Here is a 20,597-nt window from a genome sequence, read left to right on the forward strand (position 1 = left end):
ATGCTTCCCACGCCCCCAGCACGGGCAGTGGACAACACTACAGAGACAGCCAAGCAGAAGGCATAGGACACGTCGAGCTGTAACTTGGGGTGGTGGGGATCAGAGCTTCCAGGACCCCACCCACTCCAGGGAATCTCAGCACAGGCAGCAGCCACTGCCATCCACCTGCTGAGGCCTGGCCGGCACCCTGGGGGACACTCAGAGGCAGTGGGTTCTCAGGAGGCCCCACGGAAAGCCAAGGCCTGTTCCAGGAAGTCTGTTCTGTGGTTCTTACGGACATGTCCAGCCAGCCGGACCTGGCATCCAGTCCCCTCCTCGCCCGCCCAGCTCTTTGGAGTTGAGACTACGTGCAGGTGAGCCCGGGTCTGGGTGAGCACCCCAGGTGCCCCAGCTTGCAAGTGCTCCAGGCTGCTGTTCCAGTCAGCTTTAAGAGGTCAGGGAGGGACTGGGGGTCAATGCATGCTGCCAGCTGCGAGTCAGGAGGGCTGGCCATCACGCTAATACAAATGGAAAGAAAAACAAAACTTCCCAGGGCTGCCACCTCCCAAGCCCCACATCCTAAAGAGCAGGAGGGACTGGTCATGGGACTGAGAAGGGAGGATGAAAACGGGCAGGCGGCCTGGGACGCTCTGTCCACCCTGTACCACCATGCTGAGCATCGCCTGGTAGTGGGCAAAGGGTGGTCAAGAGAGGGTTGAGGAGGGGGCACTGGCTGCTTCAGTGGGCTCTGTCCACACCACATGCGGCCATAGGTCGATTGTCTCGCTCTAAGAGCGCTCAGGAATATAAAAGGCGGCGTCCGAATAGTGTTTATTCTTCTCCGGGTCTACCCTGCACTGTTCTGTCTTGGCCCTGGGCATGAGGGCATGCGTGACCTGACCAGGGCTGGGGTGGAGGAGGGACAGGGATGAAGGAAGGCAGTGACAGCTGAGAACAGTCGGATGGATGGGGCACCTCAGCCTCGGGGGCGCTCCCACGCCCACGCCCCGGCCCACCTCGTGCAGCACATCTGGGTGTCTTGGAAGTGGAGCACTGATAAAGGCGCTCGCATCCCCAGTGAGGGGCGAGGGAATGAGTGTGGGGCAAGTCAGTGGGGACCGGGCACTCCCAGCCTCTGCAGTCAGCCTGGACGGACAGATAGCCAGCCTGGTACACAACGGCCTCACGCCAGGCATCATGGGAGGTGAACAACCGGGGTGGCGGCTGGCAGGGGGCGCTGGGCAGCATTGCAAGCTCAGAACCACAAGCTTGGCCGTTGGCAAAGGAGGACGGAGCATTGCCGTCCCCGGTTTGGGGCAGCGCCGCTGGAGACTGACCAGTGGCGGGTGGCGGGCACAGCCGCTCACAGGCGGTCCATTCGGAAGGTGTCCTCGGTGGCCGGGTCGGCTAAGACCATGTCAGGGTCATTCAACATATGAAGTCCGTCCAGGGTCAGAGGGTCGATCTTCAGCTCGTCCAGTGGAAACTGGTGGTCCGAGTCAAAGCTGACATCGCTGACCCCTGCCAGCGTGCTGCTCAGTTCCTTAGAGAGGCTGGGTGGGGACTCTCCTGTCACTGTCAGGCGGGGACAAATGATAAGGCTCAGCGTCAGCGCTGGCTCTCGGGAGCCAGACACCAGGCCATTACACCTCCCACCAGTGTAAGCAGTGGGGGTGGAGTGGGAGACAGCTCACCCCAGGAACTGTCCTGCAGGGGATCTGGGGTGCTCTGAGCATGGTGGCAGAGCATGGACTGGCCCCGGCCCTGAGGACAAACACACCAGATGCTGGGAAAGCCACATGCTTGGTGGCACGTGGCAGTGTGACCTGCCCCCTGACTCAGGGTCTGAGGGGCACGGTGGGCCACGGCTGCACAGATGCTCCGTGGGGACCTAGCGCCTTCTTCTACAGTCAGGGAGGAGTCTGGCAGGTTCCCAGAGCTGGAAGTCAGACTCACAACCATTCATGTGGGCTGGTCTAGAAGAGGCAGAGCCCACCCTCTGAGCCACAGGAGTCCTGAGGATATAACCTGGGCCTGCATGTGTCAGTGTCCACAGGAGGGTGGGCTGGACTACACAGGAAGCATTCCCTTTTCAGGGCTTGTAAGAAAAGGGCTTCGGGGTGGGGCAGATGTTGGGGAAGCTGGGTTCTGGGCTAGCAGAGTGAGGCTCTGCGGGATAAAAAGCCTGTCCCCTGGGTATGTGGGTGCTGGTTCTGCCAGCAAATGACCACTGGGCTGCAGCATGACCAGCCTAGTCCTAAGCAGAAGGCTCCAGATACCCACTCCAGTGTATGGCGAGTCTTCCCAGCTGAAGATAAGGGCACGAGTTCATAAAAGAGGACTGAAACCTAGGGCGCAGTGAGGAGAGCTGGGGAGGGGGGTGCAGGGAGCTGGGGAGAGGGGGTGCAGGGAGCTGGGGAGAGGGGGTACAGGGTGCGGTGTGAGGCGGAGGCAGAGCACACTGTAATGACACAGCTGGGGTGGCAGAGTAGGCTGTAGGCAACAGTGCAGTGTGTGATGAGACCGCTGAGGGGAACTGTGAGGGGATGGCTGGAGGTGGGGACAGTCAGTAAGGAGACACTGAGAACTGGAACCCGTGCCACCCAGGCCCGTGGAGGCCAGTCTTGGTTTGTCACCCTGTGCGGCAGCGGGGTTTGGGAGGTACTCCTCATGTGCCCCAGGCCTCCAGGCAGTTGGCCTCACCCGTGAGGATGATGTTGGGTATTCCGCCGTGGCCCGCATAGCCAAGCTGCTGCGGGTCCTGGAGGCCTCCGTGGCTCCCACTCAGGCCCATCATGGCAGCCTGGGAGTAGTTGAGCGTGGCGCCGGGGCTGTACAGGCTGCTGGAGCTGATGGCACTCTCCATCATGTTGAACTGCTCCAGCTGCAGAGGGGACCAAGCGAGGCCGTGAGGGGGGCGCTGGCTGTCCCACCCGAGGCTGCTCCCCACGCCCATGGCCATGCTGGCAAGATGACAGACGCATGACGATGGCAAGTGAAACTCCAGGCTGCCACCAAAGCTTCCCCAGGTTCTCCACGCAGCAGCCCCCACGGTGCAGCTGCGTGGTGCTGAGGCCTGCCCTTCCTCCCGTGACCGTAAGCCCCACTCTGTGGGCTGCACAGAGGTCCAGTGGGTGTGACCATCACCCTTGCCAGGGCCTTTGCTTCCACACACTGACAGCAGGGCCTGGGCAGAGCTGTGGGGCCTAGGGTGGGGCACAGGTCCCTGTGAAGCCCGGGCACCCGCTCACCTGGCGGGACAGAGCATTGGCCTGCCTGGCTGTCATCTGCTGCTCATAGTACGCGTCCCCAAACACGCTGCCCAGGGTGGACGTGTGCTGTGGACAGAAGAGAAGCCTGCTGTGGTCGCAGCCTGAGGCCCAGGAGCGGGTGGTCTGTGCTTCAGCTCATGAAGTCTGGGGCTCCCACAGCCCAGACAGATGGGATAAAGACCCCTGGGGCCTCCCAGACAGGGGAGATCACTGGCAATTATCTTGCAGTTATCTGGGGGAGTGCCCTGATCCTGGGGTGATTGCTTCTTCCCATACCCACCGCCCAGGGGCCCCATCTCCCCCTCTCCCAGAGCCTTGGTACAGGAACCATCACTTCCTTCACTGGGGAGCAGAGGCTGCTGGGGTGCGGATAACCCTGAAGCCGAGGGCTTGAGCGACAGGCAGTGTGTGCACATCGTGTTTGTGGTGTAGTGTGGCCTTGAGACACATGGAGATAGGGCACAGGACACATTCTCTAGACAGCACAGTGCACAGGACACAGCTGGGGACGAGCCACTGCCTGGGGCTGCCTGCCTGTGAGACCCCAGGCTCTGTGAGGGGCACAACTCTACCACACTTGCTCATTACCCACAGCTAGCTGGGCTCCTTAGGGAAAGCCAGGGAGCTCCTGTAGGAGCAACTGGGACAAAGACAAAGGAACCAGATAGCCATAGTGTGTCTAAGTCATACCCAAGGCATCTAGCAGTCCCAGCCAGGCTTGTGGCTACCCCGGGCCAGATCCTAGGCGCTCCTGTAGGCAGTGTGCAGTACAGATGCCCAGCGGGATTCTAGGAGACAGTGTCCATGCGGCCAGCTCCCTATGAGCTTTACCTAGGCTGAGCTTAGGGTCTGGTCTGAGAGAAGACAGACCCCACAGCCTCAGCAGCAGCTGAAGGTTTCCTCAGAGGGTAGGGACAAGCTATTCTTGGGGTCCTGGGGGTGCTTCTGAGATGGTGGCTGATTCTGTCTCAGAGTCCTGAAATAAGCAACTTAGGGGTGAGGCCTAAACTCCAGTTGATGGACAGGCCTGGCAGGACAGACACGACACCATGCAGAGAGGGGATGTAGTAGGCATGAGAGGCACATGACCCGATGGACAGGTTTAAGGAAACTGATAAGATGTGGTGTGGCCCAGCCAGGCTCCTCTGGGCTCTGGGAGGAACCTGTGCCTCTGTGGTCCTCACTGCATGATACGCTGGCTTTCCACGTCAGAGACACACAGAGACAGGCTGAGTGAGACAGGACGTGCTGCCTGCCCAGGTTAGGGCAGCCTACCTCTGCTTGGGACAAAGACATGCCATGATTATTAAGGTAAGTGTGTCCTGGGCTGTGGGTTCTACTCTGCCCCACCTGCATCTCTCTGTCCCTGGAGCCCAGGGCTCAGTGCGAATGGACAGAGGTGTGCTGACACCAGGTGGGTGCCAGGCGATGAAGCAGGTGGGTGGCCACCATGGAGGACCTCATAGCCTCATCTTTGTCCCCAGAAGTGAGGCAGCCTGGTGCTCCTGCCTGCTCTAGCCTGAAGGGAACCTTAGACCAGACTTCAGGCCCTGGGGGCGCTGCAGTGCAAGTCAGTCTCTCTGCCTGGTGACACTTTAGGGTGTGGTGGCCCAGGATGGTAAGCCATTGGCAGGAGTTCTGCACGAGTGTGTGTGGATCTGGTGAGACAGAGCTAAGTATGGAACGTGGAGGGTGGAGAGCCAGGCTCCAAGAAGTGAGAGATGCTTCCTTAAGTTGAGCTGGACCATGACAGGGATCGGAGACCTAGAGAGGGCACCTGGGCTCTGGTATCAGCTGCAGCAGGTCTGGGCTCCTGTGCCAACACATGGCTGTCACCCTAGCCTGGGGGAGGCTGAGTCAGGACAATTCAGAGTTTGAGGCCACTTGGACCATACAGTGAATCAGAGGATAGCCTGGGCTCCATAAAACCCTCTAAAAAACACAACCCAAATAAAACAAAGGCCACAGTTAGCCAAATGAAGTTACATACTGTCTGCCAAGTCACCAACAACTGGGCCCAGGGACTGGGGTGGATGCAGAGTAGCCATCATAGGCTGGCTGATCACCTCAGCTGTGCCCCAGGTAGGCTCCCGCCTTGACCTTCACAGGCCTTGGAGCTTCAGGCATGGTGGGGTAGGAAGGCTCCGAGCCTCACCCTGGGCTGCTCTGGCATCCAGAGAACCTTTGAGCCATGTGACATCACTGATGTGACTAGCTTGTGTGTCCTGTGGCCTGGCCCCTTGCTTCAGGTGGCCTGCCTGGTGGGTGCACAACCCTGGGCTGATGGAGAGGACAGATGGCATGGAGTGGGTGACAGCACAGAAGAGTACTGGCACATGGGACAAGTGGAGTGGCACAGGGCCAGGAGAGGGGTCCTTACCTGTGGGGAGCTTCCTGGGGAGAACCCCTGATTCGAGACTGGAGAGGTGGGAGACTGGTTGGCGGGTGAGCCTGCGCCTGTGCGGTACTGCAGAGCCGGTGCCTGCGGTGACAGATGGTCCAGGCTTTACTGACCCCTGCACTGGTCAGGAGGCCTGGGCCTGATGCCTGCACCTTAACAGTGGGTGCCTCACAGGGAGTCAGCAGCTTCTGAGAATCCAAGTGTCTACCTTGAGCTCTGAGGTGGAGAACACGGCCACAGAGCGGCTCCCCGGGGGTGGGCACGCGTGTGCGCGCACACGCAGAGGCTGTAGCCCACAGCAGGGACTCCTGTCAATGCTAGCTCTGACCCTGATCAGAGCTGATAGCACTGGACACAGCGTGCCCACCACCTTTCTCCCTCAATCTCCCTGGGAGCCTCCCTCCTGCCTGCGCCTCAGTCCAACCAGGTCCCCTTGACTTCAGCAAGAGAACAGCTGGGAATGGGGGTAACCTTGGGTACAATTAGCAATCGCTGACCCTCAGCTTTCCCATCTGCGCACATTTAACTGCCTCAGCATAAACAGTGCAACCTGTAAACCCCACTGGGTACCCCCTCTCAGGCTTACCGAGGCAGCGTCAATCCCCATTGGTGGCTGGCCTGGGTTCTCTGCAGGGGACTGGGGAAGAGTGGACGGTACAGTGACTGAGAGTGGTGGCAGCTGGGGCCCCCGTGTCAGGCTGGCACTGGGCAGTAGTGGGCCACCCTGGGGGAGGCCCACAGACACCTGTGGGGGCGGTGGTTGTTGCTGGGACACAGGTGGAGGTGGTGGTGGTGGCTGAGGCTGTGGAGGAGGCTGCTGGGAGCCAGCCTGGGTGAAGAAGGCGTAGGGCAGCTGTTGCTCCAGCGACAGGGCATCCATAGCCACGGCCTGCAGAGGACAAGGATGAAGAGGAGGCGCTGGCCCCTGGGTGCCAACGGTAGCAAGGGAGGAACTCTGTGGGTCTGATCCCCACAGCCTGTTCTCCCCAGAGCAAGCAGGCCAAATTCTCTAACAGGGAGTAACAGATAAACAAAGAGACCCTGGGCAGGTGGTGCACACCTGCTGCCCAGCACTAAGTACGAGGCAGCTGAAGCTGCTGGCTGAGTTTCTGCCTAGTCACCCTGACGCCTGCTGATGGCCCTGAGGCACTCCAAGACTACTAAGTTACCCAGGAGTGCTGGGACACAGGAGGCTACAATGATGGATTCAAGGCTGTCCTCACCTCCTCAGTGCTACGTAAGCCTGGCCTCAAAAACAAACAAAAACCCTAAATTATACATCATTAAAACACGGATTTGTGAACCTTTGGTCTGAAATTTTGTTGGTAAATGGTACAAACAGGGCTGGAGTGTTGGCTCAGGAGTTAAGGGCACTGGCTGCTCTTGCAGAGGACTTGGGTTCAGTTTCCACACCCACATGGTGGCTCACAGCCACCTCTAACTCCAGTTCCAAGGGACCTGACACCCTCTGGTCTCCAAGGGAACCTGCACACACATGGTGCATACACATTCAAATGAATAAATACATTTCCCCACCCACCTCGCTCTCCTACCTGAGTGATGGGTGACAGTGGGGACAGGGTGGGTGACACCTGCTGGGCCTGCTGCCGCCTGGCCTCTGTGCTCAGGGACAGGGGGCTGACGACGGCTGGCCGGTGCTGTGGAGAAGAGCTGGGGGTGTTCATGCCTACAAAGGAGAAAGGGGGCTAGTGACAGGTGGCCACACCAGAGGGGCACAGCCCAGCTGCCTGGAGAGGACCCAGTGGGTGCTGCCCGTGGCCAAACCTGGTTTGAGGCTCTGAGGAGGGTCCCAACTGACATCTATAGCCCAAGAGGGACCTGTCCCATGGCCCCAGCCAATAAGCACTGCTCCCACGTAACCAATCAGAGCCCATCTTGGGTTCTGGGATGTTATCCCAGGAGTGTTGCCAACCACAGGGGCCTGGGAGCCCTGTTGCCCTCTGGTGACAGGGACGGCGGGTGTGTGTCCTTACCCAGCCATCATGGCTTTAGAAGATGATGTGCCTCCCTGTCGGGACATATATGTGTATGTAGACATATGTATGTATATATACACCTATGCATAAATCCTACATACACACAGATGTCCCAATAGGGAGGCACATCATCTTCTAAACCCAGGAAGTCTCACACACACACACACACACACACACACACACACACACACACACTGTTATATATATTATTATCTACGTGAGTGTTTTGCCTAAATGCATGTTTGTGCACTGTGTGTGTGCGTAGTGACTGTGGAGGACAAAAAAGGACATTGGAGCCCATGGAGCCGGAGGTCAGGATGGTTGCAAGCCACCATGTGGGTGCTGGAAACTGAACCTGGGTCCTCTGCAAGAGCAACATCTATATCCATTGCTGAGCCAACTATCCAGCCCCCATTTATTTATTTGTTTGAGACAGAATTTCGGTTTCTGTGTAGCCCTGGCTGTGCTGCACTCACTTTGTAGACCAGGCTGGCCTCGAGCTCACAGAGATCTGCCTGCCTCTGCCTCACCAGTGCTGGGATTGCAGGTGTGCGCCACCAAGCCTTGCGTTGGCTTTATGTCTATATTTATTTTTTTTAATATTTTATTTAATTTTAACTTATGTGCGTTAGTGTGAGGGTGTCAAATCTTGGAGTTACAGACAGTTGTGAGCTGCCATGTGGGTGCTGGGAATCGAACCCCAGTCCTTTGAAAGCTCAGGCAGTGCTCTTAACCACTGAGCCATTTCTCTAGCACCACATTTATTCTTTTGAGATAGGATTTTGTGTAGCTCAGGTTGGTTTCAAGCTGGCTACTGAAGATGGCCTTGAACTCCTGAGCCTCCTGCCTCTGCCTCCTGAGTCCTAAGGTGACAGGTGTGTGCCACCACACCCCGTTCTTGCTGTCACTCAGGATCAAACCCAGGGACCTGATGCGGGGCAGGAGACACTCTGCTAACTGAGCTAAAGTGCTGTTCCAGATGAGCTTCAGGCCGTTACTATTGTCCAATACAGGGCTATCCTGAACTTACTAGGTAGCCCAGGCTGACTCTGACATCAGAGCAATCCTCCTGCCTCAGCACAGACCTCAGTCTGTGTTACTATGGCTCATTTCCTTTTTGTCTTGGCTCAGACAGCTCCATCCTGTGGCAGGCTGGGTTCCCTCCCCAGCCCTACCCAAACTTGTTCTTTCCTGTGAAGGCATCTCTAATTGACCTAGTGACCTTCATCCACATCCTTCTTTGGCACCCACAGGATGTTGGAACCCCCCTCCCCACACCCGGCTCCCAAGCTGCCTGAACTAAAGCCAGACTCTGTCCCAGTCCGCCTAGCCCTGCCCCGGAGCGACAGGCCCACACCTGCCAGGGCCTCTGTGGGCCTGGCTGTCCCTTCCGTCACCCCTGCCTGCCCCCAGGGCTCTGATCCCTGCCTGCTGACGTGATGAGGGACCTGAGTGAGATCAGGGGCACCAGGCAGAGTGGGGGCCTGCTGCCTCATCCTGGGCACCAAGCCGAGCAGGCACCAAGGCCCTCTGATGACAGGGGAGCCCTAAGGGCTCTGTACTTGACACCCCACCCCCAGGTTCCTAGAACACTGCTTCCTCATCAGGGGCCAGCAGATCTTAACAGTGGCCCTCAGGGGGTCAAGGTAAAGCCCCAGTGAGGTCACGGGCAGAGGGAGGGCTTGGCACCATGAAAGCCGGGTGAGGCCTCCTGACTCACCAGCAGATCTGGGGCCTGCCTGCCCTGGGCACCCAATTGATCCACCTTGTTCCTGAAGTTGGGTAGGTGGGAACACACCCAGCACTCCCAGGCAAGAGGCCTTTGTGCCTGGGGCAGGCACTGGTGGGACAGCCTGCACTTCCACTCTGCTATGGAGGGCCTGTCAGGGAGGAATCAGGGAGACAGTGCCAAGTGTGCACAAATCCAGCGCCCTGGCTGCCGCCTTGGTTCTGAGTGACAAGGCCTGCTCAGCTCTGGAGCAGATGCTGGGCCAGTGAGGTCACACAGCACAGAAAAAAGCACTGTAAGAAGTGGATGGGGCTGGAGAGGCGGCTCAGAGGTTAAGGGCACTGGCTGTTCTTCCAGAGGATCTGGGTTCAATTCCCAGCACCCACCGCAGGCTCACAACTCCATCTGTCACCCCAGTCCCAGGGGACTCTACAGCTTCTTCTGACCACCGAGGTCACTAGGCACACATGTGGTGCACAGTCATACATACATGTGAACACACATAAGATAAATCTAAAAGTGATAGTAAAAATAAGTAACTCGGGAGGCTGGGACGTGACTGATAAGAATGCTTGTAGCACAGTAAGAATGCAGAAGGTTCTAGTCTAGTCCCTAATGCCAAATACGCCACACACAGTGGTGTATGCCTATCAGCCTACACTTGGCAGATGGAGGCAGGACTAGGAGTTTGAAGTCATGCCTGACTACACTGCAAGTTCTAGCCCAGCCTGGGCTATATGATACCGTCGCCAACAAAACAAAACACATAAAAATGGCAGTGAGGTGGGGCTGCGGGGACAGCCCATGGATCAGAACATGTGCTGTTCCTGCAAAGGACCCAGGTTATTCTTCTAGTTCCAGTGGCACCAGGCATGCTTGTGGTGCACATGCACACACATGCACACACATGCACACGCATGCATGCACACCCTATGCGCACATAGACACACACCTGCACACACAAAGGTGGAAGTGGGGCAAATGGCCAGGCAGGACCTAAGGACCCTGTCTGAGATAGTCTCACTCTACAGCTTAAGATGACCTGAAACTCAGTGTGACTCTCCTGCCTCAGCTTCCTGAGTGCTGGGATGATGGGTGTGAGACACTATGCTTTGCTTGATTTTTTAAAAAATTGGTAAGGCAGAGTGGTACACACTTTTAATCCCAGCACTTGGGAGTCGGAGGCAGGTGGGTATCTGTGGGTGAGTTCGAGGTCAGTGTGGTCTACAGAGCGAGTTCCAGGCCAGCCAGGGCTACACAGTGAAGCCCTTTAAAACTGTGTTTGTGTGTGGGGATGTGTCCCTGCATGCAGGTAGCTGTGGAATCCTGAGGAGTGGCCTGGAGTTACAGGGAGCTGCCCGGTGTGGCTGTGGGGACTGAACTCAAGTGCTCAGCAAGTGCAGCCCGGCTTTCCACTGCTGACCACCACTGCAGCCGGAGCTTCAGGTTTTCAACACTGTTTTTCTTTTTGGATGTATTCATTCCCCTGTGGGGGTGGGAGGGCTGGCACAGGCATACTCGGACGTGCGTAGAGGCCCGAGGAGATGCTCGAGTTGCTTCTCTCCTCCACCATGTGTATTTTGGGGACTGAACACGGGTTCTCTGGCTTGGTTCACATGCCTTTACCCACTGTATCATCTCACCAGCCCCAAGGCTCGCTCACTCTATCTACCTACCTATTGGCAGGGTCTCAACGTGTAGTCCTTGCTGACCTTAAACTAGATATGTAGACTAGGCTAGCCTTGAACTCACAGAGACCCACCTGCCTCAGACTCCTGAACACTGGGATTAAAGGCGTATTTCATCATACCTGACCCAGGCTTGATTTTTGAACATGAATTCAAAGTAATTAATAATCATGAGCTCACACATACACAAAGACAGATAGACATACACACACAGCACACACACACACACACACACACACACACATCTGTGGGCCACAGGAATCACAATTCCAGCTGGTGTTTAGGCCTGGTCTGCTGATCAGGAACACGAGGGCAGTTTTAATCCTTGCTTAAGCACCGCCACACCCAGAGAGGCCAGATGGGCACCCGCTGGCAGGCTACTGGGCACCGGCTAGAGCACCTTTGGAGCAAAGCCAGATGGAGGGGAAGTCTGGGCAGGGCGGGGCGGGTGGGCTGGCCAGGCTGCAGTGGCCTGCCCTAGCACAAAAGCCCTGGTGATGGGGCTCTGAAGGCCTGTGGAGTATAGCCAGTGGTGGACACCCAGGTCACCATCCTGTGTCCTCAGACAAGGTGGGCATAGGCCATGGCCTCCCAGCTCCTCTTACTTACCAGTGGGGTGGGGAGGTGGAGACTGTCTGTGTGTGCCAGGGCCTGGCTTGAACTAAAAGGTGCCCAGAAAATGAAGGCTGTATAAAGGGGAGTGGCTGGCCCTTACACAGCCATACATGGCACATATACCGGTCAGGGTTAGCCATCCCGGTGAGCCAGCAGCAATGGCACATAAGCTATTTCCCTGAGCATGTTTACACTGGAATTGCAGAGGCTGGCTGAAGCCCTGGACCAGGAGACACAGGAGAAGGAGAACAGGCTTTGGACATGGCAGACTGTGCACAGGGCTGAGGCCTCCTACTTCTGAACACATGGGCCCTCCCTGGTATCTTAGGCTCATAGCTGAGCACTGACAGGCATATGTCGGGCTGTGAAGCCCAGTGGCCTGCCTGTCCTCAGACCAGGTTCTCCCTCTCTTGAGTTGTGGCCCATCTGCTCACGTGGAAGTCTAGGGGGAAAGAGCTGAGGAGGTGGTTGTGTGTGGCTCAGTGGTAAAGCGCTGGCCGGGCACCGTGGGAGGGCTGAGTTCCGTCGTTAGCATCTTCTGCCCAGACACAGGCCCTGGGTTTCAGCCCCAGCAACAAGTGACCTTGTGTCCATCTCAGGAAAGAAAACCATCCCGGGAGCACGGCTACCTTCCCGTGTGCCACGCCCCTTATGAGCTGGCGCCAGTGACAAGCATGGAGAGCCCTAGTCTCACCTCCCTACCATCAGTCAATCCTGCCTCAGGGGCTGCAGTGCAGCCCGGGGCTTGCTGTGTCACATTGGGGACAGGGGAGGATACAAGCCCGTGCCCAGGGAGGCCGCAGAACAGTGGACGGTGCTAGCTGGGGCTGGGTGAGTGGGTGAGCAGCACAGGGGAGGGCTGCACCCAGGCGGCTTGTGCAAAGGCCCTGAGGCAAACAGGCACAGCTGTGAGTGAGGGCTGCAGTGGGGTCAGAGTGGAGGACTCAGCTTACATGGGTGGGGCGGGGCAGGGGCAGGGGCTGAGGAGGGTCAGTCTCTCGGTAGGTGGGGTGCCACAGTAACCAGAAGAAGCAGCGCTGGGTCAAACCGGGGACCAGTAGAACGGGCAAGGAGAAGATGGGGCATCCCCAAGGAACAGGTAGAGGGGAGAAACGAGCTTTTGAAAAGGTGAGGGTGGCCTGGAGAGCCGGCCCAATAGTCAAGCGCACTGGCTGCTCTTCTAGAGGATCCAGGCTCAGTTCCCAGCATGCACATGGCTCCTCACCACTGTCTGTTAACTCCATATCCAAGGATCCAGCACCCTCTTCTGGCCTCAGCAAGTACTGTGCACACATGGCACCCAGACAGACATGAAACATTTTTTTAATTAAAAAAAAAAAAGTGTGACCTTGGAAGGGCCAAGTCGAACTGTCACAAGCAAACAAGGTCAAAGCCTTTAGGACTCAGACTCTGTCCTGACTTGCAGCCCTTCCCTGAAGCTGTGAGCTGCATGGCACAGCTCTATACCCACTGCCTGGTCTCTGGCAATACTCACCTTCTACCCCAGTGCCTGTACACAGGCGTTTCACCCCAGACACAGACCCATGAAGGCCTCGCTCAGTGCACGCTGCAGGGTGGGGACGGACGGGGGGCCTTACCCTGGCCTGCACCGCCAATGCCCAGATGTGCAAGGCTGCCGGTGCTGCTGGAGCTGGTGAGAGCAGGGAAGGAGGGCTCCTCAGGGTCCAGCGGCGTCGGGAGTGGGGAGGGGAAGTGGATGTTGGTGAGGTCAGGGAGGGAGCCGCCTGTGTTGTGGGTAGCGGGGATCAAGGCTGTCGTGGTCTCCTGGTCTGCAGATGGGAAGATGCTGGGGAAGGCCACATGGGGGACAGGACATGAGGTCTGGGGACAGTGACTAGTGGGCCAGCCATGCCACCCAGGACAACTGCAGTGGGACAGGAGGGACCTGGGGGACCCTTCAGTGAGCCGCAAGCATGACAGGGGCCAGGGTCTCCTGGGTGCCCTCTGGGGGCATGCACATGGTCTCCCTGCCAACAGGTGCAGGCCCTGGGGAGCTGGGGTGGGGGTGGGGAGGCAGCTGACTTACTTGATTCCCGGGACCTCACAGGACTTCGGCCTGGAACCCGTCTGAAAGAGAGCAGATGGCAGGTGGCAGGCAAAGCGATCTGTGCGCTGGGTCCAGGGCTGTCCTTCTGCTCCCGTCCGGTACAGTGGGCAGCCATGTAGTGCAGAGGCTGCTTCAGGGAGCCAGGGCTCAGCCAGGAGCTATAAGGAGGGTCTTTCCACACCTTCCTGGGTCCTGCAGCTGCCCTGGCATGCGCCCAGCTCCAAGCTGCCACACTGGGAGCCCAGCTGCCTGTGGGTGTCTGACCACTGTGGGTGGAGATGTAGGACAGGCAGCCTGGTGATGCTGGCTGGCAGGAGCTGTGGGCTCCGAGGCCCTGGTCCTCTGGGCCCAGTGCTGCAGGCTGGAGCAGACCAGAGGGACGCAGGGACAGGCGGGCAGCAGGTGGGGGCTTCCCTGAGGGTGGCTTGTGATCAGATCCCCGCAGTAAACACTCATGGGTCTCTTGCTGGCCTAAGGAAGACCTGGAAAGGCTTCCTGGGGCCAGCATCAGCTCCACCAATAAAAGGGCCTGTCACATTGGCTGGTGGTCGGAGTTCCAGTCGCAGGATCCACACGGCAGAAGGAAGGACACCAACTCCTACATTGTTGTCCTCTTCCCTCTACACACTTGGCAGGACACACACACACAAGCACACGCTCGCACATACACACTCTGTACACAATGTATTTTATTTTATTTATTTATTTATTTTCATTTTTTGAGACAGGGTCTGGACTCGCTTTTTAGACCAGGCTGGCCTCGAACTCACAGCGATCCACCTGCCTCTGTCTCCCAAGTGCTGGGATTAAAAGCATGTGCCACCAATGCCCAGCCCACAATGTATTTTAAAAAATGTAATTAAAAAAAAAAAAAAAGACAAGTGTTCTAGAGATTCAGAGACCAGCTTTCTTGCTAAGTAAAAGTCCCTAGGCTCTCTGAATATGGACACTCATTTTTTTTTTTTTTTATTCTTATTTTGGCAAACCCTTATGTAGCCCAGGCTGGCTGCAAATCCCTGCTCCCTCTGCCTCAGCACCACCCCTGACAGGCCACACTCACCCTGCTTCCGAGACTGCACCAACATGAGTTTAGAGCTGTGTTTGGATGGTTAGAAATTCTGTTCTTTTTTTTTTTTTTTTTAAGATTTATTTACTTATTTATTATGTATACAGTATTCTAACTACATGTATACCTGCACACCAGAAGAGGGCATCAGATCTCATTGTAGATGGCTGTGAGCCACCATGTGGTTGCTGGGAATTGAACTCAGGACCTTTGGAAGAGCAGCCAGTGCACTTAACCTCTGAGCCATCTCTCCAGCCCAATTCTGTTCTTTTTGGTTTTTTTGTTTGTTTTTTTGAGACAGGTTTCTCTGTGTATCCCTGGCTGTCCTGGGCTTGTTTTGTAGACCAGGGTGGCCTCGAACTCACAGCGATCCACCTGCCTCTGCCTCCCGAGTGCTGGGATTAAAGGCGTGCGCCACCATGCCCCGCTCTTTTTGATTTTTATTTCTGGTTTGATGCAGGTTTCTCTGTGTAGCTCTGGCTGTTCTGTAACTCTCTATGTAGACTAGGTTGGCCCTGAATTTACAAGAGATTCACCTGTCTCTACCTCCCAAATGCTGGGAATAAAAGCACGCACCATCATGTCCGGCCAAATTATTTTTTCAGTGTTGGGAATCCAAGCATGCTAGGCCCGTGCCACAGCCCTAGCCTCCATTTTACTCTAAAAGAAAACTATTATTATTATTATTATTGTTGTTGTTGTTGTTGTTGTTGTTGTTGTTATTATTATTATTATTATTATTATTATTATTATTATTATTATATTTTATTTTGGTTTTCTGAACAAGGTTACTCTGTGTAAGCCTGGCTGTTCTGGAACTCCCTCTGTAGAACAGGCTGGCCTTGAACTCACAGAGATCCACCTAAGGTCCACCTGCCTCTGCCTCCCAAGTGCTGCGATTAAAGACTTGCACCATCTCTGCTCTGCCTATTTTTTAAAAAATATTGTTTAATGTATATTTTGCCTGCATGTAAAACTGTATACCACCTATGTACCTGGGGCCTACAAAGTCAGAAGGGAGCATTAGATTCCTTGGATCTAAAGCCACAGATCTTCTGGGACATCTTCTGGGGGCTAGGAACCAAGCCTGGGCCCTCTGCAAGAGCAGCCAGTGCTCTTAACAGCTGAGCCCCCTTCCAGCCCCTGCCTTTTCTTTGGGCAGCGATGTGAAGGTGAGAGAATGAGGGAGTCGGCTCTCTCCTCCCAGAGGCTCCTGGGGAGGGAACTGAGGTCGCAGGTTTGGTGGCAAGTACCTTTACCCGCTGAGCCCCTCACTACGTCCGCTTTGACTGTGCACTCTGAAGCAAGGCCTTGCTCTATGGCCCTGAACCTCAGATGCTCGTGCCTGGGCCGGGATGTGGCTGCTGCGGCCCCGGCTGGGATGAGGGTCTGTCGTCTGCACTGCCCTGCCCAGCCACAGTTAGTACTCTTCTTAGGTGTCTCTGGGCCATTTGACAGGCCTGCTCTTGACGTCAAAGCTGGGCTGCCAGTCAAGTGGAGCAAGGCTCCCACTTCAACATGACACCTGGTCGGTTTTTTCAGGTTGGCTTTGAAAAGAACAGGAAGAGCTGGGTGTGGTGGCACACACCTGTAATCCCAGCACTCAGGAGGCAGAGGCAGGCGGATCTCTGTGAGTTCAAGGCCAGCCTGGCCTGGACTATAAAATAAGTCCAAGACAGCTAGGGCTACACAGAGAATCCTTGTCTTGGTGGTGGGGGGGGGGGGAAGAAAAGAAAAAGAAAGAACGAACGAACGAACAGAACAGGAAGGTTGGCCCACCCAGCAGCTCTTACCTTCTTTGAGTCCCATGACTGCTTGGAAAGGGTCTTGTCGGTCTCGGACCCGGTCTCCTCCATCCCTGGGACGGTGAGCAGTAAGACTGGGTGCAGGGGAGAGAAGCGTCAGGACGACTTGACCACATAGCCCAGCGACCTCAGGACTGCGCTGACCACGTGGTCCTAGCAGCAAGCTTGTGGGTTCTGCTGAAGCTGTGAAAGGGGCTCGGGGGTGGTTGTTGTTGTTGTTTTACTTCTCTTGTAATTCTGGCTGCCTTGGACTCACTTTGTAGACGAGGCTGGCCGAACTCACAGAGATCCACCTGCCTCTGCCTCCTGAGTGCTGGGATTAAAGGCCTGTGCCCTGTCAGCATCCGCCATCACTCAGCAGTGTGGCCATCCAGCAGCTGCACCAGGCTTGGGTCCCCCACACTGAGGACAGGTCCTGACATTAGTGCTAATGCTACCTGAGATTTAGCTGATCTGCCCAGTGTGGGTGTGCTTGAGAGTGAGCAGAGGTCAGAAGGGACCTCAGGCTAGGCCAGTGGGTGGGCCTGGAGAGGCTGGGCCTGGCAAAAGGCCTGAGGATAAGATACTGGCATGGCCTGGGAACCAGCCATGGCCAAAGCCCAGTTTTAGTCATGGTGAGTGTCTGTTGCCCTTCCTCTCTCTCTTCGTTTTCTTTTGTTTTGTTTTGCAGTGCCCCACACATGCTCAGTGAATGCTCCCTTGCTAAGCCCTCTGCCTTCTCCCTTTTGCTGGCTTTGTTTCTTCCCTTGTGACTTACAGGGCCAGGAGAAACAATGGCGGGTGGGAAAGAGCTTCATGGAAAGCACCCGCCAGGAAGCAGCCAGCATAACCTTCACCTTGTACCACCTTGGCCAGGGGGCAGCCAGGAGAACTATCACCCCATAGTGCCTCGGCACTCTGGGGGTGCAGGGACAGGTGACATGCGTCCTCCCACAACAAGGCTGGTTGGATTTGTGCACAGAACCCCACTCAAGGCTCCTGACTGGCATGCGGCCTGTGTGGGCATCCTAGGAGCCCTTTGGAAGGAGGAGGCACAGGCCTCAGCCTGCACACGAGTCTCTCTGACCCTCCTGCTCTGCACACAAGGTCTTCAGCCTACAAGCCTTGGTCGGCTGCCAGGCAACTCCTGTCCCCCAGCCTGAGTCCTTTAATCAGAAGAGACTCCCTGGGACCCAGTGAGCTGCCACACAGAGGCAGGGGGCCTCAGGTGCATAAGTGGTGATTTGCTGTCTAAAGCTGCGTCAGGCCAGAAGTGGGTTTGCTGCACTTAGCCTCACAGAACCCATACTCCTACCTCTTCATGACAACTGGTGGAAGAGCTATGTTGACGTCTACCTGCCACGTGGGAGTCTAAGACTGGGGACACAGCCTCAGCTCCAGGGCTGTGGGCAGAGCTCAGCTGGTGAGGAAGCTTGCCCCAAACCTGGGATGGAGAGGGCCCCTTTCTCACAGGGTTACTTGGCTGGGCCCAGGGGAGAGATGGAGATGGCTCTGAGCAGTGGAGCTGGAAGCCTGGGTCAAGCGATACCCGAAGCTATTGTGTGAGTGAATAAACTCTCTCTGCAGTGCTGGCCAACTTCCCACAGCTCAGCCAGTCACAGGCACAGCTGCCGGTGCCTCGGCCAAGCCCCGGCCCAGACTGCAGCCAGCCTTCGTCATCCAGGGCTGCTTCTGCCTACAAAACATATGCACGCTTCCACACCCAACTCCAGCAGCCCGGGTGGGAGCACTGCCTGGGAGTACTACCTGTCCTGGTTCTTCTTCTAAATATCACTTCACCTGCCTGAGCCCAGCAGACACCCTGAGGCCATGACATACCTCTCTTGTGGTGTGCGTCCTGGGGCCCGCCAGCGAAGGCCTCTGCCTGGGTAGGGGTCATTGTGCTCTGGTGCAGGGCAGAGTCAGAGTTGGTCCTGGAAGGCAGGGAGAAGGCTCTGTCCTCATCTACCCATGTTAGACAGTCTTGATCCCCACCAGGGTCCAGGACGCGCCCATGGGTTGGGGCAGCCTGTGTGGGTCATCCCACCAGCTGGGTGGTCCTGGGCCAGTGGTCTGACCTCTCTGTGTTCCACATTTATGGGTGCTGGGATCACATGCACATGATGTGACAAGCACGCGGAGATCAAGAGACGGCCTTGGCTGTCAGCTCTCCCCTCCCTCCCTCTTTGACACAGGCTCTTTACTTGCTGGTGGTGCTGTGTACACTGGTCTGCCCAGCCTGGCCTCCTGCCTCCACATCTTATCTGGAGTGCTCCTGGGAGTAGAGACGCGTGCTGCTGTGTCTGATTCATGTGGGCTACAGGATTTGAACTCCAGTCCTTGTGTTTTGGCACAATTTACCAAAGAAGCTGCCTACTGCCAGCTCTCAGTGTACAGTTTTGCTCTTTTTAAAGAACTGTGGGGGCTGGGGATGTGGCTCAGTGGTGAAGCACTTGTCTAGCAAGCGCAGGGCCCTGGGTTCAGTCCTTAGGTCTGAAAATAAATAAATAAATAAAAAGAACTGTGGTTGTTTTTTTTTTTCCTTCTTTTTTGAGATGTAGTTTCTGTGTAGCTTTGGCTGTCCTAGAATTCACTCTGTAGCCCAGACTGGCCTTGAACTCACAGAGATCCATCTGCCTCTGTCTCCTAAGTGCTGAGAGTAAAGGCTTGAGCCACCACTGCCCAGAGAATTGTGGTATTTTGAAACATTTATTTAGCTTTATTTTGTGTGTATGGGAATTGTGCTTTCTGTGCCTGGTGTCCACGGGAGGGGAGACGACGTCAAATCCCCTGGAACTGGAACAAAAGGCAGTCATGAGCCGCCATGTGATGCTGGAAATCAACGTGGGTCCTCTGGGAGAGCAGCCTGTGCTCCTAACCACTGCGCCACCTCTCCAGCACAGTTTTATGTGGAGCTGGGGATGGAATCCCTACTTGGTGCAGGCTCGGGTGAGGACTCTGCCTGCAGCCGCATCCCAGCTTGGCCTGTGGTAACTGAGAGTGTCAGCTAGGGGTGGGGCTCTGTATGTGTGGTCCAGGCTATGCCAGCGTGGCCTGTGGTAACTCAGAGTGTCAGCTAGGGGTGGGGCTCTGTATGTGTGGTCCAGGCTATGCCAGCATGGCCTGTGGTAACTGAGAGTGTCAGCTAGGGGTGGGGCTCTGTATGTGTGGTCCAGGCTATGCCAGCGTGGCCTGTGGTAACTGAGAGTGTCAGCTAGGGGTGGGGCTCTGTATGTGTGGTCCAGGCTATGCCAGCGTGGCCTGTGGTAACTCAGAGTGTCAGCTAGGGGTGGCGCTCTGTATGTGTGGTCCAGGCTATGCCAGCATGGCCTGTGGTAACTCAGAGTGTCAGCTAGGGGTGGCGCTCTGTATGTGTGGTCCCGGCTGTCATGGAGACAGGGACGGCCTGAGCCTGGGAGTCTGAGGTAGGAGGGGCAACAAGCTGACCTCTACCTGTGGCACACATGCTCCCCACCCGTACCCCAAAAAGCCAGGTGTGGAGCTCACAACTTTAATCCCAGTACTTGGGAAGCTGACACAGGCAGATCTCTGTGAGTTCAAGGCCAGCCACAGCTACAGAAGGAAAACTTGCTTCAAAACAAAACAAAGCAGGGCCGGGTTATGACTCCAGTGGCCAAGCAGCCTTGCGTTTCATCCCTAACACCACATAAATGAGGTGTGGTGACAGTCTTGCCACCCCAAAGCTAGTGCTGGAGGGCAGGGTTAAAGGTCATTCCCGGAGAGGAGCAGAGTGTTAGCTGTCATGTTATCTGTGGCGTGTGGCCTTGGGAATCCTTGGGGCCCAGTAGCTCACAGCCGACATATCTGTGACGCATCGCGCTCTGACATTCTCCTGAAGCTGCCAGCTGCCTCAGGTGACAGAGGACACCAGCTACGACACTCACACTGTGTGCAGCTACTATATCGTTTTTTCAAGATTTACTTTATTTTTATTTAAGTGTATATGTGTGTCTGTGCATGTAATGTGCATGCAGTTC

The 20,597-nt window shown here is 56.2% G+C and overlaps 1 protein-coding gene across 2 annotated transcripts in view; it reads right to left on the bottom strand.

Moving 5' to 3' along the window:
• Nucleotides 1-259: 259 nt before the first annotated feature.
• The window catches only part of Crtc1 (CREB regulated transcription coactivator 1), a 53,644-nt gene continuing 33,306 nt past the window's right edge, over nt 260-20,597 (bottom strand). The window contains exons 5-15 of one of the 2 annotated variants that reach the window (XM_051169623.1): nt 18,439-18,533; nt 16,609-16,694; nt 13,729-13,769; nt 13,280-13,488; nt 7,206-7,339; nt 6,398-6,541; nt 6,239-6,289; nt 5,632-5,733; nt 3,231-3,317; nt 2,683-2,863; nt 260-1,554 (exon numbers count right to left, since the gene is read on the bottom strand). In XM_051169623.1, the coding sequence (XP_051025580.1) occupies nt 1,343-1,554; nt 2,683-2,863; nt 3,231-3,317; nt 5,632-5,733; nt 6,239-6,289; nt 6,398-6,541; nt 7,206-7,339; nt 13,280-13,488; nt 13,729-13,769; nt 16,609-16,694; nt 18,439-18,533 (1,342 nt within the window). In that variant the 3' untranslated portion in view covers nt 260-1,342. Of the gene's footprint in view, nt 1,555-2,682; nt 2,864-3,230; nt 3,318-5,631; nt 5,734-6,238; nt 6,542-7,205; nt 7,340-13,279; nt 13,489-13,728; nt 13,770-16,608; nt 16,695-18,438; nt 18,534-20,597 lie in introns of both variants that reach the window. The other variant, XM_051169622.1, reaches the window with a different exon arrangement.

Source organism: Acomys russatus, chromosome 27 (assembly GCF_903995435.1).
Source record: "Acomys russatus chromosome 27, mAcoRus1.1, whole genome shotgun sequence".
Lineage (NCBI taxonomy): Eukaryota > Metazoa > Chordata > Mammalia > Rodentia > Muridae > Acomys > Acomys russatus.